General features: G+C 37.7%; 1 protein-coding gene across 2 annotated transcripts in view; it reads right to left on the bottom strand.

The window, feature by feature from the left end:
- The window catches only part of itga6a (integrin, alpha 6a), a 61,247-nt gene that overhangs the window by 21,723 nt on the left and 17,937 nt on the right, over nucleotides 1–21,587 (bottom strand). For both annotated transcript variants that reach the window (XM_056465042.1, XM_056465043.1), the window contains exons 2-9: nucleotides 13,802–13,929; nucleotides 12,402–12,481; nucleotides 12,031–12,292; nucleotides 8,966–9,097; nucleotides 6,264–6,477; nucleotides 4,895–5,088; nucleotides 2,976–3,070; nucleotides 306–433 (exon numbers count right to left, since the gene is read on the bottom strand). In XM_056465042.1, coding sequence (XP_056321017.1) covers nucleotides 306–433; nucleotides 2,976–3,070; nucleotides 4,895–5,088; nucleotides 6,264–6,477; nucleotides 8,966–9,097; nucleotides 12,031–12,292; nucleotides 12,402–12,481; nucleotides 13,802–13,929 — 1,233 coding nt within the window. The remainder of the gene's footprint in view (nucleotides 1–305; nucleotides 434–2,975; nucleotides 3,071–4,894; nucleotides 5,089–6,263; nucleotides 6,478–8,965; nucleotides 9,098–12,030; nucleotides 12,293–12,401; nucleotides 12,482–13,801; nucleotides 13,930–21,587) is intronic.

The following is a 21,587-nucleotide window of genomic DNA, read 5'->3' as shown; positions in this document are numbered from 1 at the left end:
CATTTATAATGCTGCTCTGTGCAGTTGAATGAAACACAACACATTAAAGCTTCGCTGCTGTTTTCTAGAAAACCAAACCAGAAATGGAGGGTGTGTGACATCGTTAGCATGAACACACAGCACATGCTCAGTCTCAATAGTCAAAATGGCAAATTTCTTTGGATTTGAACATTCTTTAAAACATTTAGGATAATGTAAGTACATAAGTCAGCAACATATATAACACTCTTCTAGTGGTTTTTGGATATTAAATGAAACAATCATACACATTGTACATTTAGCATGAAAATTTAGCATTTTGGTACCTGTATATAAAAACTGTGTCAGAAAGTGACCCCACGGCCAGATCAGGGTACGAGTTGTGATCCAGGTCCATATTTCCAGCAAGTGAATAGCCAAACATCTTAGTGTTGTGTTGTTTGCCTTCCAGTATCTGAAAGATCATGTTAGATATTAGCATGAAACTGGCAATCAGTATTAAAGGGATAGTTCACATAGAAATTTTAATTCTGTCATCATTTCCTCATCCTCCACTTATAATTGAGTTTCTTTCTTCTGATGAACAGAAAAGATGATATTTTGAGTTAAAAAAAAGGCTTTTAAAACATCTAAACTACTATGAAACTATTACTTTAAAACAAACTTCTATGGAAGCTACCACACTGTAAAAAGCGATTAGTTGATTTTACTTAAAAAAGGGAGTAAACTCTTTGTCGTATTATTATTAAATATACAAAGTACACTGTGTTTTAGGAGTTTTAGGAACAACAAATAGTAACTTGACTTCTAGTTGATCATTTAGTATCAGAAGTGTCTTATATGAAAGACTAAGGCCTCCAGATTACGCTTATTTGACCAAAATAAAATATGATCATGTCTTGATTTTGAATGATTTCATTAGGACAGTAAGGTCTGACTCTGCTTAGACAAAAGTCTTGTCACTGAACAGAAATAATGTCCAGTATTGAATATAAAGTCATGCTGCAGTGGAAACAGAATGAATATTGTGTCTGACTCCATCATGAGCTTGGAGGACTGCATCCATACATCTCTGCAATGACTCAAATCACTGATTAATAAAGTCATCTGGAATGGCAAAGAAAGCCTTCTTGCAGGACTCCCAGAGTTCATCAAGATTCTTAAGATTCATTTTCAATGCCTCCTTCATCTTACCCAAGACATGCTCAATAACGTTCATCTCTGGTGACTGGGCTGGCCAATGCTGGAGCACCTTGACCTTCTTTGCTTTCAGGAGCTTTGATGTGGAGGCTGAAGTATGAGAAGGAGCGCTATCCTGCTGAAGAATTTGCCCTCTCCTGTGGTTTGTCATGTAATGGGCAGCACAAATGTCTTGATACCTCAGGCTGTTGTGGTTGCCATTCACTCTGCAGATCTCTCACGTGCCCCCATACTGAATGTACCCCAAACCATGATTTTTCCTTCCCCAAACTTGATGGATTTCTATGAGAATCTTGGGTCCATGTGGGGCCACTTTTCCAAATGATCAATTAGAAGTCAAATTATTGACTGATTGTTGCTCTTACAACTGGGATCGACGACAAGACTTTTGTCATGTAGTGTATGTGCATAATTACAAAAGTTAAGTTACTAACTTTTTAAAAATAAAATTGCTTTTAAGGCAACAAGTTTACTCACTGTTTTAAAGTTTTCAAAGATAAAGTCTTCTTCTGGCACTTGAAATAATAATAATACGAGTTGAGAAAAGTCATTACTTTTGGTGATTTCTGGTGAAAAGGTGATTTAAGTGACTTTGAATGTGGCCAGACAGGCTGGTCTGAGTATTTCAGAAACTGCTGATCTACTTGGATTTTCACACACAACCATCTCTAGGGTTTACAGAGAATGGTCAGAAAAGGAGAAAATATCCAGTGAGAGCCAGTTCTGTGTGCGCAAATGCCCTGTTGATGCCAGAGGTCAGAGGAGAATGGCCAGACTGGTTTCTTGAACATGACAATGAGTTCACTGTACTCAAATGGCCTCCACAGTCAACAGATCTCAATCCAATAGAGCACCTTTGGGATGTGGTGGAACGGGAGATTCGCATCATGGATGTGCAGCCGACAAATCTGCAGCAACCGTGTGATGCTATCATGCCAATATGCACCAAAATCTCTAAGGAATATTTCCAGTACCTTGTTGAATACATGCCGAAGGATTAAGGCAGTTCTGAAAGCAAAAGGGGGTCCAACTCGGTACTAGTAAAGTGGCCGGTGGGTGTATACTGTATCGCCCATACATAAGAAACAATTCTCACCACATTTTAGATGATTGCGCCACCTCTATATCTCTATTGGAGGTGTCAGTATGGTTAAAAAACACTACAGTACATACGATTGTAAATTTTCATGTGGGATGACTGAAAATAGACCTGGTATTTTTTCTCTAGTTCTTTTTACCTTGCACTATTATTGTTAACATTTATTATTATTATTTATTTATTTGTTTAGGATATACGTTTTCACATTTAGTTTCCAATGACTAATTATTCAAATTGTAAAAATGACTATAATTAAATGAAATATTCTTAAGAATAAAATAATTTGTGTTCTTTGGAAGAGTGTACTTGCATTATGATGCTATTATAATGTAAAATGGTCTTAAAATGACAATAACATTGTGCATCACAATACATTTTGGTGCTATATATGCTGACTGGGAAACCACCACAGATAGACAATCACAATTTGCTTTAAAAACAGACAGAGTGCAAAATGACATAACAGGAATGTTGAAATTAAATAATAACAATAATAACATAGCGCTAATAACATTATTGCACAAATCCTGAAAATGGAAAACCTTTTAAACAGGATGACACTAGAAAATGCTAAAACAGATTGAGTCTCACAGTGATATTTATTCATTTCATTTCCACCATTACCTGATCCTAATATTTTCTCATTGACATGTTCCATTAAAACTTCAGAGAAAGAGAGAGAGAGAGTGAGTCTGACCTGAGCCGGTTTGGTACTGATGCCGTCAGCAGATCCGTGGTAGATGTACACGCTGCCAAACCCTGAGTCTGCATATGGAGCGCCTACTGCAATATCTGACAGACGAGCCGGAAGAATGTTAAGGGGTTAGTTCACGCAAAAATGAAGATTATTTTATTAATTACTCACCATTATGCAACCCCAAATCAAAAAAAAGATGGGACAGTATGAAAAGCGCAAACAAAAAAAGAAAGTAGTGATTTCTAAACTGACTTTGACTTGTATTTCATTGCAAACAATACAACAAACATTATTTAATGTGTTCTCCATCATTTTTATTGTGTTTTTTTCCCCAAAATAAACACATATCCAATTTTGGTTCTTATAAAAAACTTTACAAAAAAAGTCTTGTAATGTTGCCATTCCTTTTTACAACACTTGAAGGGGTTGCCCGATGTAAACTACCTGAAATAACGTAAACTTGACTGAGTGCTTCATTTCCCCTTTAAAAGATGTTTCCACTGTGTGATGGTCAATCCCAGATGGCTCCGAGCCCAGAGAATTCGACGGCACTTCTGGACACTGTTAACATAGGGCTTCCGTTTTGCACAGTACAGTTTTAACTGGCATTTGTGGATGTAACTACGTATTGTGGTACTTGACAAAGGTTTGCAAAACTAGTCCTGAGCCCATGTGGTGATATCGCTTATAGATGAATGAGGATTCTTGATGGAGTGCCACCTGAGGGATCGGAGATCACAGTTGTTCAACTTTTGTTCACCCTTGTCCTTTACGCACTGAAATTTTTTCCAGATTCCTTGAATCTTTTAATGATGTGCTGATGCACTGTTGAAGGTAAAATATCCACAGCTATACATTTTCTACACAAATTTTGTCACTGTTTTGGAGCACACTCGATTATAGATATTCTTAAAAGAAACAGATTGAAACTAACATCTAAAAAACGTTATTTTAAGTTCACGGGACCTTTAAGGCCCCGGTATACTTCAAACATAATGAAAGAACCAACTTTTCATTTTTCGTTTGAGAGCAAAACGATATTCTAAACAGTTGACTGACGAAATATTGCTTTCTAACATTCAGAAAGCCCCGCGCTACAGAAGGCGGAGTTATACATGCCTCACGTTGCTCTCGTCTACCGCTCTACTCCTAAACACATCAACAATGTAAGAGAAGTACATTTTTGTAAACATCTGCTCTGCTCTGTGAAAACCAGCTCGGCTACTGGACTCTCCAGTTTCTTCATGTTGATGTTGTTGTTATTCTCCTGTCTGACCTCTTTGGGATGAGAAACGAATTTGAGCCCGGAAGTAAATGTTCACCAAAGCAGTCGGAGCTCCAAAACACACCCAGCGATTGTGTAAACGCAATGGACCAATGACAGCTCGCAGGAGTTTTGGAGTTAAAACACAATCCCCCAAAAGTTTTTCGAACTGCCGAAACAAATTCAAAAAGAACTTTGTTTTGGCTGGATTTTGTTCAAATGATTTTGATTTGACTGAAGTGTACCAAGGCCTTTAATGGCAATACATTGTATTGACTGTAGTAAATACAGACACTGAGGACCTGATGAGAAGAGAAGATGTAGGCAAATCTTTTTATTTGGTCCTCAAGTGTTCTAGGAGCTTCGTATGATTACAGTTGAACCGCTGAAAACACATGGGACTGTTTTGACAATGTTTTTGGTTCCTTTTCTGGACTTTGAATGTCTCAGAACCCTTTCTGTCAATAGAGGGTAAGGGAGCTCTCTTATTTCATCTGAAATATCTTCATTTGTGTTTTGAAGATGAACGAAGGTCTCAGAGGATTTGGACTGACATGAAGGTGAGTAATTACTACCAGAATTTGATTTGGATTAACTAATCCTTCCTCAATCTAAACTAATCAAATCATTTGAAAAAAAATCAACTTCAACAAACCTTCAAATGAATCCAGATTGACGTCTCCAATGTTCTCCACAGCCAGTCCGAACATGGAGTCTTTGGTTCCATTGAGGCGAACAGGAGTGACGTCCCGCCACCGTCCGGCCTTGTTGATATAAACATACACAGCTCCACCAACTTCCTCGTCCCTCTGGAAGAACTGAGGCGCACCGACCACAACGTCCTGCCAACTGGACAGACAACCAACAAAAGAAGTTAAGCTTATTTATAAACTAATTTCGAGAGGATCACGTGCTTATGATTGCTCACGGCTGGTCCCGCATTATCCAAATTATGATTCACCAATCAGACGATTCCTAAGCCACTATAAATACTCTAAGTTTCATATAACAGTCATCTTTGTTTTGAAGAATGCCCCCTTCCACCCCTACTCCTCCTCCTTTCCTAGATGGGTGGCACGGTGGCCCAGTGGTTAGCACTGTTGCCTCTCAGTAAGAACGTCACTGATTCTAATTCTTACCAAGCCAGCCGACGTTTCTATGTGGAGTTTACACGTTCTCTCCGTGCTCACATGGGTTCCCCCAGGTTCCCTGGTTTCCTCCCACCGTCCAGAAACATGCAACTTAAATTAATTGACTAATCCAAATCGGCACCATAGACATGCTCCTAGTAAGTAGTTATCTCTTAAGAGCAATCACTATCTGTTCATTAGCTATTACAGCAGGGGAGTTCTCGAGATCTACTTGAGCTCACACTCCCCTCTCGCCCTGCAAACGGAAGGGAGCCCCGGGCTCCAGGATCTCATGAGCTCAGGGCTCTCTCCCGGGACAGCATGCCAAGCAAGCTGTATAATCAATCATCAGCTAAGTGTGAACTCTTGAAAACATTTACAAGTAGACATACTTACTTCAAGTAGACAAGTTAGCATGCTTAATTTACATGAGTATAAACTTTATGTCTTATTATTATTTACATTCTTTCATTAATTTTCCTTCGGCTTCGCCCCTTATTTATCAGGGGTTGCCACAGCGGAATGAGCCACCAACTATTCCAGCAAATTTTTTACGCAGCCAATGCCCTTCCAGCTGCAACCCAGTACTGGGAAACACCCATACACTCTCATTGACAACAAACAGAAATAATGAGCAGGAGGAGTCTTTTAGGTTGTGATAACTCTCCTCAAACCTTTTCCCAAGCTTTCTGAATGAAATGCCTACTTTACTACATCCAATCAACTCGCAGTAGAAAAAACAAGCCACGCCCACTCTTTTCTCATCTAATATTCCGTTTCTCTAGGAACTGCGTCACAATGTGAAAAAAAAACAGTCGCAGCTTCCGGTTCATGCAGACTTTAATACTATTAAAGCATGTTGCTAAGATGTTTGTAGCATCTTGTCTGGCTCACCCATCTCCATTGAGGTCCACCACAGCTACATCATATCCAAATGAAGACGCCAGTCCTGGTCCTTCCAGAATGTGCTCAGGTGTGAGCATGGTGGACAGCTCGCCTTCCTTGCGCAGAAACACCACTGCACCGCTGTGATTGGCTCTCGGCGCTCCTGACACTATAATGAGTTTGCCTTTCTCTGTGATGCTGTGGCCGGAATCCAGGGAAAATCCTGGATAATAATGCAAGTATATACAGTTTTAGCTAATAATCAGAATTATTAGCCCCCCTAGCCTACTTTTTCTTTTTCAAATATTTCCTAAACGATGTTTAACAGAGAAAGGAATTTTTCATAGTATTTTCTACAATATTTTTTCTTCTGGAGAAAGTCTTATTTGTTTTATTTCGGCTAGAATAAAAGCAGTTTTATTTTTTTTAAAACCAGTTTAAGGTCAAAATTATAAGTCCCTTTAAACTTTATATTTTTTCGATAGTCTACAGAATAAACCACCGTTATACAATAACTTGCCTAATTACCCTTACCTGCCTAGTTAACCTAATTAACCTAGTTAAGCCTTTCAATGTTACTTTAAGCTGATTACTAGTATCTTGAAGAATATCTAGTCACATATTATTTACTGTCATCATGTCAAAGATAAAATAAATCAGTTATTAGAAATGAGTTATTAAAACTATTATGTTTACAAATGTGTTGAAAAAATCTGCCTTCCTTTAAACAGAAATTGGGGTAAAAATAAACAGGGAAGCGATTAAATCAGGGGGGTTAATAATTCTGACTTCAGCTGTTTAAGTGAGATTCAGTGCGCAAACATCTAAACACAACGTCTGACCAATGACGACACACACAGGCTGCGTCCAAAATCGCCTACTACTTGAGTATTTACTGCATTTAAATTTGAATTTACTACACGACCATTAGAAAAGTATATTCTATGTAGTATGAATGTGAATAGTACGAATGGAATTGTGATGTACTACATTCGCCATTTAATACACAGGCTCATTGTGGATACGTACCCCCATCTACATTTCTGGAGACCGCACAATATGTACTCTCAGGCACGTCTGGCTGCCTTTCGTCTTAAAAAAAATGAACAATACAGGGCAGTATGACACCGCTGGTGGCTTCTGGTCCTTTTTGCGCTAACACTGACTTCTGTATGGATGGCTCTTTTGGTGTTACCAGTTTGCCAAGTAGCTCGTTGCGTACGCTGGCGGATTTGGGATGTGGATTAGAGTGTAGAGTGGAGTGGACCGTGCCGACGGGGTAACAGTCCAGTGAAGAACAGTTCCAGAAACCAGGTAAAACAAAAGCAATAAATAAATAAATAAATAAATAAAAAAACGGCTGAGAACGTGGTAAAATCGTGCATCTGCGTCAAGTTTTTTTTGTAGATTGCTTTTGAAAACACTATCGGTTGAGTTTGGGGAAGGGGGTGGGCAGGTCAGTCGCTTAGTCAGTCGACAGTAAGCTGGTCGGCTGAAGTGTATGTTGTTGCACCCTCTACCACCGGGCTGCGGACCAGTAACGGTCCGTGGATCAATAGGTACCGGGCCGCACAAGAAATCATTAATTGTTTAATGTTAAGTCTGAAGGTTCTTTTATTTTCAAAAATCTTTTATTTTGAAAAATTATTGTAATCTCTTCATTACATCTTGGTCACTTGAGTGCCCAAATTTAACCTACAAGTAGCAAAATGAGTAACAAACAGACGTCTTTGGAAAGTTTTCTTTCTAAGGGGAAAAGGCCCAATGAAGGACCAGCAAACTGCCAAAGAATGGATCCGCAGCCCATCTGTCAACAAATCAGGTGAATCCAGCATGTCTGTGCAAGAAGATCCACTGCTGGCGATCACAAATGACAATCTCTTTTAGGGGTCGTCCACATATCACGTCTTTTCTAGAGTTTGCGCAAGTTCGTTATTTCCAATAGAGGTGCACAACTTGCAGACGCACACGAGCGCATCCCGAGTCACGTGACAAGAATTGACCGATCAGCTTCAGCTTGTATGGAATATAAACCTTTCGCTCGACTAATTATCCCAGACAAACACAGAACACCCAAACACTGCAGTGCTTTTTCATTTTCTCCATAAATAAAACTTGTATCAGAGTGACAGCAATGTTTTGTCAGATTGTCATCCTCTGAGAAAATGGTTGATGGTCGCCTAGTAACCTACGAAACCCATCCCCCCCCGATCCGTGGCAAAATTGTCAAGCGTTGACCGGTCCGCAGTGATAAAAAGGTTGGGGACCACTGCTCTAGTGGATTTACGCAAGAAGAGAACGTGCAAACGCCACGCACAAGAGAAATTTGAGATCATCAAAAGTGTACAAAGCCGCCATATTCATGAAAACAAAAATTGCAACAAGACGTACCTCCGAGTATACATTTCGTAGTCTCCAGAAATGTAGGTTGTCCACAATGAGCCTAGGTTGTCCATTTGTCATTATCATGTGAGCTACCCGCATCAGTTGCGTCGCTTCACTCCCATTCATGAATTCTCTTGCCATACATCATACTATATAGAAAGCACTTTTCTAACTGTTGAGTAGTAAATTCAAATGCAGTACCAACTCGAGTAGTGGGCAATTTCAGATGCAGACAATGAGTTACATACTACTCGACCTAAATACTGTACTATAAAGTAGGGAAGTAAGCGGTTTCGCATAATAGCCATAATGGATCTGAAACTCACCTAAGTAGCTGTTGGCCGGTACTGGCACTAGATTTGGATCCAGGCGGTTTTCATCCCCGACCTCATAAGGGCCGTCATCAAACAATCCCATTTCCAGCAGAGTGTTGTTCTTCTGCTCCACACGCACTATACCTGCAGAACAGATGAGATGGGGTGAGTGGAGTACTAAATGGTTACAAGAACATTTGGTCCCACTTTATATTAAGTGGCCTTTACTACTACTATAGGTACAGTGCTCAACGTATCATTCATTCATTTTTTTTTCATTGTCGCCCCTCTTTACAGTATTATATTTGTGCATTTACATTAGATTCATCAGTACTGAAGCCCAATCTGAAACTAATCTAACTAAATAACTTATGAGAATGGTCCAAAATTAGAACAACCAAATTTTTATGTTAGGGAAAATATTACATAAAACATTTTAACGTCAGGAAATTTTTAAAAAGAGACTTATTGTGTTTGTATCACCCCAAAATGACAGTGGACACACTATACCTACACACAGTTCCATCGAAACAGCCTACAAAAGATGATTTTCATCATAAGGGCCCTTTATCAAAAACAGACAGGTGCAAAAATTTGGGCACCTCAACAGAGCAATGACATCGATCTTTTGTACAGCAACCTTTTGCTGAAATAACAGCCTGCAGACACTTTTTATAGTCCAGGATAAATCCTTGAATTCTTACTGAAGGTATTTTGGGCATCTCCAGTTCAGTCAGGTTTGATGGGTGCCGAGTGTGAACGGCCGTTTTCAAATCAACCCATAGATTTTTGATGATGTTCAAGTCTGGGGACTAGGATGGCCATTCTTGAACATTGCATCGTGTCTGAGCATGATATCCTTGGGATATCTGGAACTGTGCTTTGGGTCATTGTCCTGCTGAAACATCCAACCCTATCATAACTTCAGCCTCTTGACTGATTCCTGAACATTGTTCTTCAGAATCTGCTGATACTGGGTGGAATCCATGCCACCTTTAACTCTGACAAGGCTTCCAGTACCTGTGCTTGCCACACATAAACACAGCATGATGGACCCTCCACCATATTTTACAGTAGGGAGCAGGTTCTTCTCCTGGAATGCTGTTCTTTCTCCGCCATGCAAAGCGCCTATGGTTGTGGCATCTGTCCACAGTATATTTTTCCAAAATGATTCAGGCTTGCCAGATGAGCCTTTGCATACCTCAAACGACTCTTCTCCTTGGCAGAATGCAGAAAAGGCTTCTTCTGCAACATCTTCAATTGAGCTGTTCTTTGTGAAGCGTGTGCTGAAGTGTTGAACGATGTACAGTGACATCAGCAGCAAGATGTTCCTGAAGCTCTTTGGAGGTGGTCTGTTGTTTGTCTGTGACCATTCTAACTATTCTTCGCCTTTGCCTTTCAGATATTTTTCTTGGTCTATCACATCTTTCCTTCACAAGAACAGTTCCTGAGGCCTTCCATTTATTTACTATATTTCTGTCTGTGGAGATGGAGACTTTAAACATTTGTGATAGCTTTTTGCATCCTTCTCCTAATTCATGTTGGTCAATAATCCTAGTTTTTTTGGTCATTAGGAAGTTCTTTTGAGGTTCCCATGTTGCTACTTTTAGGTTCACGATAAGGAGAAGCACAACTAGCAATCAGCTATCCTCAATATCCTTTTTAACGATTGGTTACACTTGTGTTTGGATTGTTAAGGTTCACCGAGTCACTCAAATCAATTTTGTGTTGTAATCAGTCAGCATTAGGTGACTACAGGTTTTGAATCCACACAAAAGAGAGGGTGCCCAAACTTTTGCATAGCCTATTTTTTAGTTTCAATTTGATTTTACACATCACAATATCGCTACACTGTGTATTTCTGTCTGAAAAAACATGACATTATCTACCTTTCTTTAGAAACCGAATCTCATTTCACTGCGATCTTCTCTTATAAAGAAGGAGCACATTGTTGTGCAGCCACAGAGGGGTGCCCAAATTATTGCATAAAACTGTATTCCAAGCTGAAAATATTGTGAGGGCCGTCGAATTGCAGTGAAAATCATCAAACATGCTGCCCATATATGGTTCTTTGTCAAATAAAGGGTCTTACTCATGCAATTCTTTTTCTTTCCTCACAAAATTATTATAGATATCACAATAATATCAAAAATCTGAATAATTTTGACCATGATAATGGTGTTTTAGATGTTCTGACAGCACTGACAAGAATGTAAGCCTGAAAACTAGATTTAAAGTGAATAACATTCAATAACAATAACATTTTGGTTTTATCTGGCATCTTTCATGTCCTCAGAAGATGGAAGATGCTGGTTACCAGTAGTGGATAGAGTACTAAAACTTGCCCAAACAAGTAGTGCAAGTAGAGTCAAAGTATCTGTTGTACATATTGCTATAAGCATGAGTAAAAAGTAGCTCTTTTAAAAGTATTCAAGAGTAATGAGTAGTGAGTATTACATTTACATGTCATTTGTGTGTTTGTGTGTAAACGGAACATTCTGTAGTGCATTTAGTTATTGTTTAAGGCCGTTTCGGTCATCGTACAGGAAACATACTGCGTCATCTTCTCATCAGTGACATGCACTCTAAACAGTCTCTAGATCATTGCATGTAAAGTATCTTCTTGGAGACTTTTAATGCTTCCAATTAGTTTGCTGCATGTCTTAAGGTAGTTCAGTATGACGTGATTTACTTTCTATGTGTGATTTGATTGGACAGGAATAGCAGAACTGATAGTTCTAATCCCCATGGATGGGAAATAATAAAGTAGTGACAGCAGGTTGAAGGAAAGTAGTGGAGTAAAAGTACAGATACAGCACTAAAAATGTACTCAAGGGAAAGTTAAAGTACACGTTTTTAAAACTACTTAGTAAATTACATTGTCTGAGAAACACTACTCAATTACAGTCATTTCAGTATTTGTAATTTGTTACTTTACACCACTGCTGATTACCAAACAGTTTGGTCCTGCTGATTATATCTTTAATTGGCTGTTATTGTATTGAATACTGGATAACCAGTGGTTTGGGGAAATGTGAGTAATTTGATTCACAAATACACAATTCTGTCATTTCTACCTTTCCAGTTGTACGCCCCTGGTGCTCCGAAGATAACATAATGGTAGTCTTTGGTGAAGGTGGCCGCCAAGCCCTGCTGACAGGCCCCGAAACGCTCGTGACCCCTGGTGCGGCCATCACAAAACTTCCAGTTCCCACCATCCTCATCAGACTGGCTGTCAATGCTCAGGTCCTGACTGAGCATATAGCAGCGTCCTGTGATGTCGCGCGCCTCTTGAGGGGTGTTTGGAAACAGCAGACGCTGGTAGCGATGGGCGCATGTCTGAGAAAGAGTGGAAGAAGCTAGTGTTAGATAATAATACATGCACTATTTAAATGTCATAGCGTAAGTCAATTAGTGGTCTGTTAACATTAAGCTGTTTTTGACGTACCACAATCTTGCCTCCGGGTCCTTGACTCTGAACAGTTACACCCATCCATTGGTTCTCCTTATTCTCCACTCGAACATCAACTGTGAAGCCAAGTCAAATCCATTTACAGTCTTGTGAAAAAGTTTGGACACCCTGTGAAATTCCTGTTTTTTACTTTATTTTAGGACGTAATAAATGACCGGATTTTTGGCAGGTCTTAAAAAAGTGAACAAGACAATGGCTGTGTCTAAAGTAGCCTAGCTAATTTAAATTTTATTTTACTACACGACCGTTAGATACAGTAAGTATGTTCTATATTGACCTTATTCTTCATGTATGAGCAGGTGCAGCCATTGGAATCTTATTTGGCTCTAGACTCTCATTCACTTCCATTGATTTCTAGACGTTAAAAACAGCCTGTTAAGCTTCTTGATGTTGCAAACTAATTAGGTTAACTAGGCAGGTTAGGGTAATTAGGCAAGTTATTGTATAATGATGGTTTGTTCTGTAGAATATCGAAAAAAAATTGCTAATAATACTGACCTTAAAATGGTGTCTAAAAAATTTTAAACTTCTTTTATTCTAGCCAAAATAAAACAAATAAGACTTTCTCCAGAAGAAAAAATATTATCAGACATACTGTGAAAATTTCCTTGCTCTGTTAAACATCATTTGGGAAATATTTAGAAAAAGAAAAAAAAAAGTTCAAAGTGGGGCTAATAATTCTGACTTCAACTGTAGGTGAATTGGGTAAGCTAGTGTGTGTGTGTGAATGAGAGTGTATGGGTGTTTCCACACTGGCGATTTTAGGTACACAGTGACCTCCGGCGGTTCTACTGTTAAAGATGAAAAGCAGCCATACGTACCTCTGGCTATATAATTTGCGATCTCCAGAAATGTATATAGGGCTACATTTTCAGAAAGAGCCTATGCTGCAGAAAACCGTGATTGTAATATTTAAATATAATAATGCCTGAAGATGACAGCTTTGTAATAATACAGCAAGAATACAAGCAAAAGTGATCATAGCAAGAAACAAAGCCATGATTAGAATCGCTGACCGCTGATCATATGAGCATTGAAACTGAAACACGCTGAATTTATATCTCATGCGATATACAGTTGAAGTCAGAATTATTCGCCCTCCTGTGAATTCCTTTTATAAATAATTCCCAAATTATGTTTAACAGAGCAAGAAAATTTTCACAGTATGTCTGATAATATTTTTTCTTCTCAAGAAAATCTTATTTGTTTTATTTCGGCTAGAATAAAAGCAGCTTTTCAATTTTTTAAAAAACATTTTAAGGTCACTATTAACCTAATTAACCTAGTTAAGCCTTTAAATGTCACTTTAAGCTGAATACTAGTAAAATATCTATTAAAATACTATTACAGCTCTGAGATGTTTTTGATCTGCTTACCATCGTTGTCGAAGTCCACTCGGCTACAGTCGTTAGGATGGGTGGTGATGTCACAGCTGTACAGCCCACCCGTGACGTTTGCTCCCTGATTGGATAAAGCCCTGGCTTTGGGAGCGCCAATCAACAATCTGTGCAACAAAAAAAAACAAACAAATATTAACTTACATCTGGTGTGTGTATAGCATTCATTCATTTTCCTTCAGCTTAGTCCCTTATTTATCAGGGCTCGCCACACTATTTTAGCATATGTTTCACGCAGTGGATGCCCTTCCAGCAGCAACCCAGTTTTGGGAAACACCCAAACACTCTCGCATTCACTCCCAATGTAGCTAATTCACCTAAATTAGGTGTTGTGGGGGAAACCGGAGCATCCGGAGGAAACCCACGCCAACACGGGGAGAACATATATGTTCCACACAGATTTGCCAACTGACCCAGCCGGGACTCAAACCAGCGATCTTCTTGCTGTGAGGCGACAGTGCTAACGACTAAGCCATCATGCCACCTCTCATTCATTGAAAAGAACAAATATTAAAGTCTACATAATATCAGCATTCAAAATATGTATTTTGCTAGCGCACTTTGTTAATCTTAAAGTAGACAATTAATAATCAGTGTTAATCTACTGGAAAAAAGCTTGTTTTGGTAATCTCCAATCAAAAATACAGCAGGCCTTCTATGATAGTGTCAGTTTGATGGATTGGCCGAAATATAGCTTTATACAGTTATATAAATATAGTTTAGCCACGCCCCTCCGACCATTCATTTGCTCCAAGCGAAAGTTGAAAGGAGCACAAAAATAAACCCCGCCCCCTACCCAATATTCCATTTCAGTTGTAAATACATCATCAAACTGAACTGAAAGTGTACAGCAATAAATAAAATACAATTCTCTATTTAATCAGTAACGATTATTAATGAAAGATGCATTTCAATGTCTAATATTTAATATGTAGTATGTCTAGTATATGTATAATATATAATATATAATATAATATTTCAATATATTAGTCTAAAATCAGGAATTTTATAAGAACAGTGCATCTAATATTATAAATAATGAAGTGCCAATATTTAATCTAGTTGATACCACAAAATAGATGACTGAATTGTGGCTTGATGTTGGTTGCCACCAGTCATAAGATCAGTGTTGGGCACGTTCCTTTAAAAACAATAATTAGTTATAGTTACTAGTTATGTCTCACAAATAGTAACTAATTACATAATTATAAAAGTAACTAATTACCAGGGAAAGTAACTACTGCATTACTTAAAAATATATATATAATGTCAAATGACTATAAAATAAATATAAAATATTGTACACTAATCTACACTATTTGAGTGTTGTTGTGGGACCAGTGGCGATTTTAGGATATTCATTTTAGGGGGCTCAGCTCCATATGAGGAAAAAATAAATAAACAAATAAATAAATAAATGAATACATAAAGAAAGAAAGAAAGAAAGAAGCGAAGAAATATATATATAAATATATATATATATATATATATATATATATATATATATATATATATATATATATATATATATATATATAAAACCCTAATGTATTTATAGTATTTATAAGTATTAATTTAACAGTAATACACTTAAAAATGTTTGACTAATATGGTAGGGTTGTATGCTCTTCTAGCAGTATTTCACTGTATTGTATAGACGTGTATAGTAATTTGAGTTCTGAATGAGCCAGATAGGCTCAACAAACCTGTTTGCTGTAGTAGAAGCCACATTATATGTTAAAGTACAATTTTTGTTTCCAAGTATTTAATAAATAAAACTGCCACTTTTCTAATTAAATGGCATACATATAAAAATTAATTAATTGTAACCTACAGGCTAATTTACATATTTTACGAACTGAATCATTATATTAAAATAGGAAATATTTTTAATACAACACAACACAACACATGATGTTTCTATCTCTGTCAGTGACTCTGACAGTTCAAATGAGTACATTCACTAAGCGGTTCTGTCGCTGTGTTTACTTTCTGTGCATGACTGTGGTACAGATAATGCCACATGCACTGTAATGTGTTTTATAATGGTAGTTCATTTTGAAATAAAAATAGTAAAATGTTCGTGAAGAGTTACACTGTCGCTGGAGGAAACAGCTGTGATTATGAGGTGAGCACTGAGGAAACCCGATTGCTCCTATTTGACATTGGGGTACAAGTGATACAAGTGTATCCATAGCAAAACAATTGCAAATAAGCATATTTTATAACAACTTATCGATAAACACACACCTTGTTCTCTTGCTCTGCACAGCGGTAATTTGCTGATCAAATGAAAAACGAAAGTCGAGTCGCCGAATTCTGCCGCCGTCTTCATATCAAATTTAAAGGGGACTGAGACGATAATTTGGTCTACAGTTTATGAGCTAATCGGAAAAGTTTTAGGGGGCTGAGTAGAAATATAGGGGGGTTACAGCCCCCCTAAAATCGGTCTAGCGACACCCATGAGTTGGATAATCTGAGAGACAACGTCAGCATGTGCTCAACTATATATCTAGATATTATTGTGTTTAATTCTGTCTGAGTAAGAAGTGTTTGCGGTGGAGTTTTATTTGCTTCGACGTCGTGGCTTCGTCTCCTCCTTTGGTAGCAGAGCTAACATTATCACCAGCGTAGCCACTAATTTTGAGGCAGCATGTGACAATGTGAAGTGCTTCTTTAGATTAGAAAATTACTTGTCACCGATGCAGAGAGACTCTTTTTTCCTGGGCTTAAGATGCACGATGCATAAACATTCTTGCCTCTCACCTCAACGAGGGAAGAGTAGTGCTTATATTTCCAGTTTGCAAACGCTACCTTTGAACTTGTTGGATTGCCATCACTCTGACTCATTCTGACTGACTGTACGTGTGCTTGTGTCAACACCCGCACTACTCTGCCTCTGATTGGCAAACAATGGAAATGTACTCTATCTAAGCCAATCATCACGGTCTCAATTACACCGCGTTCACAGACACACCAATCATCACTGGTTGGTTATGAGAAAGAAAGAGAGGTGTTCTCAATTATAGTAACACACATTTTACTGTCAGTAATCAATAACGGCGTTGTAACAGTAACTCATTTGATTAATTGTTACTAAAAAAAGTATCGGCGTAAGTAATGCCATTTATTTATATGGCCGTTATTCCCATCACAGCATAAGAGACAACAAAGATGATGTTGTAGTGTGTAGCTGATACTCCAAAACTATGTTGGGAGTAAATGAAAACGAAGCAAGACGCTTAACATGGTTGCCGCTGTACAAGGTTTTAGGAAAAAGTGTGTGTGTGTGTGTGTGTGTGTTTTATGATTTACTCTTTTCACTAATAAATGTATAAAGTACACTTTAAAATAAAGTGTTACCAAATTTGGATGTCAAAAATGACTTGCTGTAGTGCTGTGTTGAAATTCACATGAGATGTGTTTTTATTTTCCAGTCTCCCACGTATGCATGCATATGAATGGAAGTCAATGGAACAAAAAAAAAGTGTAGTGTGCCTCCTTTTGCTCTGTGTGCTGCAGCAGAACATTTTGGAACAGAGCCATAGATTTGGCCCAAAGACAAAATACAGGAAGGCCCTTGTAATTATGACATAATGATCAGCGTTTCGTTAAAGAGACTGCTGCTGCTTTGTGATGAAGAGGATCTGACAGATTATTTCGTCAGCGGGTGTCTTCCTGTTTCCAAGAGCCAGCTGCATCAGATCAATTATTTACATTCACACTTCTGTCGTCACACAGCTGAACGCACACTAATGGGCGTAGATATTAGGGGAAACCCTCTTTTCAAATCAACAATAAAGTCTGTGTGACCTCAAAATGTTTCCACTAGTGCACATTGAATATCTTTAGATCAGGAATTCCTAAACTTTTCAACCCACAACCCTCAAAATAACAATTCCAGTGACTCGCGACCCCCAATATCCCCTGAAGTGGTTGTAAATATACAAATCTCGCAACTGCTGAATTTTATAAAATAAAAGAAGAAAAATAAATAAATAAATAAATAAATAAATAAATAAATAAATAAAATGATAAATAAATAAATAAATAAATAAATAAATAAATAAATAAATAAATAACCAAATAAATAAATAAATAAATAAATAAATAAATAATAAATAAATAAATAAATAACTAAATAACTAACTAACTAACTAACTAACTAACTAACTAACTAAATAAATAAATAAATAAATAAATAAATACATAAATAAATAGAGTGACAACAGTAATGGGTGATACGATCAGGGATAATGCTGTGCTATCTTACAATGGTAGGTTAACATAGAAGAAGCTTGAGGTTCTGGACAGAGAAAGAAAAGACAAAAGGATTACAGAAAAAAGATTCCAGTCACATACAAGATAGTCACATTATTCCCCAGGGAGTACACTTATAGCAGAGAAATATGATAATAAGGGTTGCCAAACATATAAGAGTTTGCTAAAACCTCTAATTGAATATTACATTTTTTCCAAGTGTAAATATAACACCAGATCTTGAAGCCAGTGTAATGCTTTAGGTGGATTTAAAGATTTCCAGTGCACTAAATGTGGCCTTTATTTTTAATATATGTGAAAGCCGTAAAGGTGTCAGAAAGTTTAACCATAAAATCAATCCGCTGCATCTACCGCTATTGCTGTGTCTTTAATATAATGTTAACACCCCAGGGGTTGCAATCAAATGGGTGAGGGCTTTTTATTTGCATGTTGTTATATTTTACTGTAACTATTTACTATTTTTTCTTCTTTGCTTATGGATAAAATATCAATATAAAACAGTTTTATCAAATAAATTTGATGAATTTTGTCTCGCGACCAGTGTTGGGTAAGTTACTTTTAAACAGGAATCGATTACAAATTACTGATTGCTACTGGAAAATTGTAATCTGATTTCATTACTAATTACTTCATGTAAAAAGTAATCCAATTACTAATTACTTTACTTTGAATTTACTTTTAAAACAAATAAAATATACCTATAAAAGTACTAAATATGCTGCAGCTCTTTCTGTAATTTAATATTTACTGAAAAACATTACAATGGGTTGATCACAGCAGCTTGACATATTCAAAAGAGCTAAACAGATAGTTCACCCAAAACTTCTCTCATCGTTCACTTGTTCCAAACCCGTTTTTTTTTTTTAACACAATGTGATTTCGGGAGGAACACGATCAGTCTTTGACGAGGCTAATTCATCACACACAATCATTCTATTATCCAATCAGCTCAAGAGCAAACCCCTAAAAACAGTCCAACACGTCATACCTCAGTTTTCACTTGAATTCAGCGTCCCTCCACCACCCCAACTCCACACTATTAAACCAGATACCTATTTAAGTCTGAGGGGGGAGCGTTCTGGAGCCAGGCTACACACTGCGCTCGGACTCTATCTCTCTTTATCCTGATAAGGGGAATAACACGAGTTGGGGTGTCTTCCCGAGCTCAGAGCCCTCTCCCCGGACAGCACGCCAAATACGCATGTTCAGTCAAATATCTGTGAGTGTGAACTCGTGAAAGAACATAAAGAAAATTGGATACCTGCAACCACTGACATCAATAGTATGAAAAAGCACTGCAGTGTTCTGTGTTTATCTAAGGTAATTAGTCTACCGAAATGTGTATATTCCTCCAAAGTATGAAGCTGATCAGTCAGTTTGTGCGCCTGGGAAAGGCAAGCCTACGCAACATGCGCTCCCAATACGCGTGCGCACGAATGTCTTAGAATGCTTTCTGTTCAAATGCTTGAACAAGTTGCTGATCGAGTTAAAAGCAGTCGAAAAGCAGTCAAAGTTCCTTAGAGACTGGACATAGACTGACTTTCACAACAATGTTTTAATTTTTAAGGTAATGTCTGTATTTCCACTTGAAGAAGCAACCACTCTCGACAGCAGCTATTTCAGCTGGCATTCTCCAGCTATTTAAAAGCGCATGCTTATTAACTGATGTTGCTGCAGAAAACCTGATTTAAAAGAAGCAATTTTTCTTCTAAATATTATATTTGTAGGCGACGCGGTGGCACAGTGTGTTGCGCTGTCGCCTCACAGATAGAAGGTCGCTGGTTCGAGCCTGGGCTAAACTAAATTGGCCATAGTGTATGAGTGTGAATGAGAGGTGTTTCCCAGTGATGAGTTGCAGCTGGAAGGGCATTCGCTGCGTAAAACATAAGCTGGATAAATTGGCGGTTCATTCCGCTGTGGCGACCCCAGATTAATAAAGGGACTAAGCTGAAAAGAAAATGAATGAATGAATTATATTTGTAACGTAAGTAATGCAATTACATTGACTTTAGCAACTGTGATCAAAAATTCATACATGTCAAATGTATTTCGCTACATTACTGCGTTCCTCAAAAATGTGATTAGATTATAGTAATGCATTACTGTTACACCCAACTCTGCTCACGACCCCTTGATTCCCCACTTTGGAAATCCCTGCTTAAGGTGAACGATTAATCCATGCAAGTGAATCCACAAAAAAAAAATCTGTTTGTTTTGGTAATCTTCAATCAAAGTTCATTTTCTTTCAGCGTTTGGATTGGATATATTCCAAGCCACGCCCCTTTTACTATTAGTTTGTTATGAGTGAATTATGCGCAAAAGAAAGCCCCGCCTCCTAGTCAATTTTCAGCTTCAGTTGGAAGTACATCAACATACATGAAATAAAAGTCTCACCAACTGTCGGTACACGCGGATTTTACCGGATTTACCCCTTTTTCAAGATGTAAGATAAGTCTTTTGTGTCTTCAGAATGTGTTTGTAAAGTTTCAGCTCAAAACACCCATCAGATTATTTATTATACCTTTCAGAACATTAGGATTTTCTGCTCTGAATACAATGTAGCTGTTTTTGTGGCCTGTGCCTTTAATGCTAGTTCTCCCCGCCCACCATTCCCACATGCCTGTCAGAGTGACAGACATGAGGGAAGCAGATCTCACTTAACCTTTGTGAGAAATACTACAGTAAGAACGCTCCCAATGCAAAACACACTCATTCACACACACATGCACTGTTTTACAAACGTTTTAAACTTGTGAAACTAATTCTTGATCACATTTGAGGATGATCACAGAGCGCCGAACAGATCTTTTTATCCCAGTTGCTATGTGCACGTCCTGTCTTGTTGATATTATATGCGTTACTATGGAGACATGTTAAAATGCGGCTGTCAATCAATTTGGTGGGTGGGGAAACCGCACTCCTACATCACGTTGGGCGATTGGGCCTCAAAATGGGAGGGATTTGGATCCTATTTTAACGTCAGGAAATTTAAAAAAAGACACTTATTGTGTTTCTATCACTCCAATATGACTGTTGACACTATACCTACACACAGTTCTGTCCAAACAGCTTACAAAAGATGATTTTGCCTCATGGGTGCCCTTTAAATTCAATTTAGTTTTAGATGCTTGCAAATGTACAGTAAGAATGACAGGGATTATCAGAACTCACGAGTCATCAAAGTGATGGTGCACTTTTAGTCATCAAATCATAAATAAGCAGAATATGCATGGAATCAATAAATGACTCACTCAAATACTGCACTGTATATAAAACACTGTAACAGTTTAATTAGGAAATTGCATGACTTATTGTCTGCTTTATGATGGTGAAAATGTTATTGTGCACATGGAATTTGGTATTGTTAAGGCACTTTGCTGCAATTTTACTTTAAATAAAATGTATTATTATTATTATTATTATTATTATTATTATTATAAACGGGCCAATAAAGTTGAATCTGAGTCTGAATATGAGCTTACAT

This window comes from Danio aesculapii, chromosome 9 (assembly GCF_903798145.1).
Source record: "Danio aesculapii chromosome 9, fDanAes4.1, whole genome shotgun sequence".
NCBI lineage: Eukaryota > Metazoa > Chordata > Actinopteri > Cypriniformes > Danionidae > Danio > Danio aesculapii.
The sequence above is the reverse complement of the archived record's forward strand: the minus strand, read 5'-3'. Positions and strand labels throughout refer to the sequence as shown.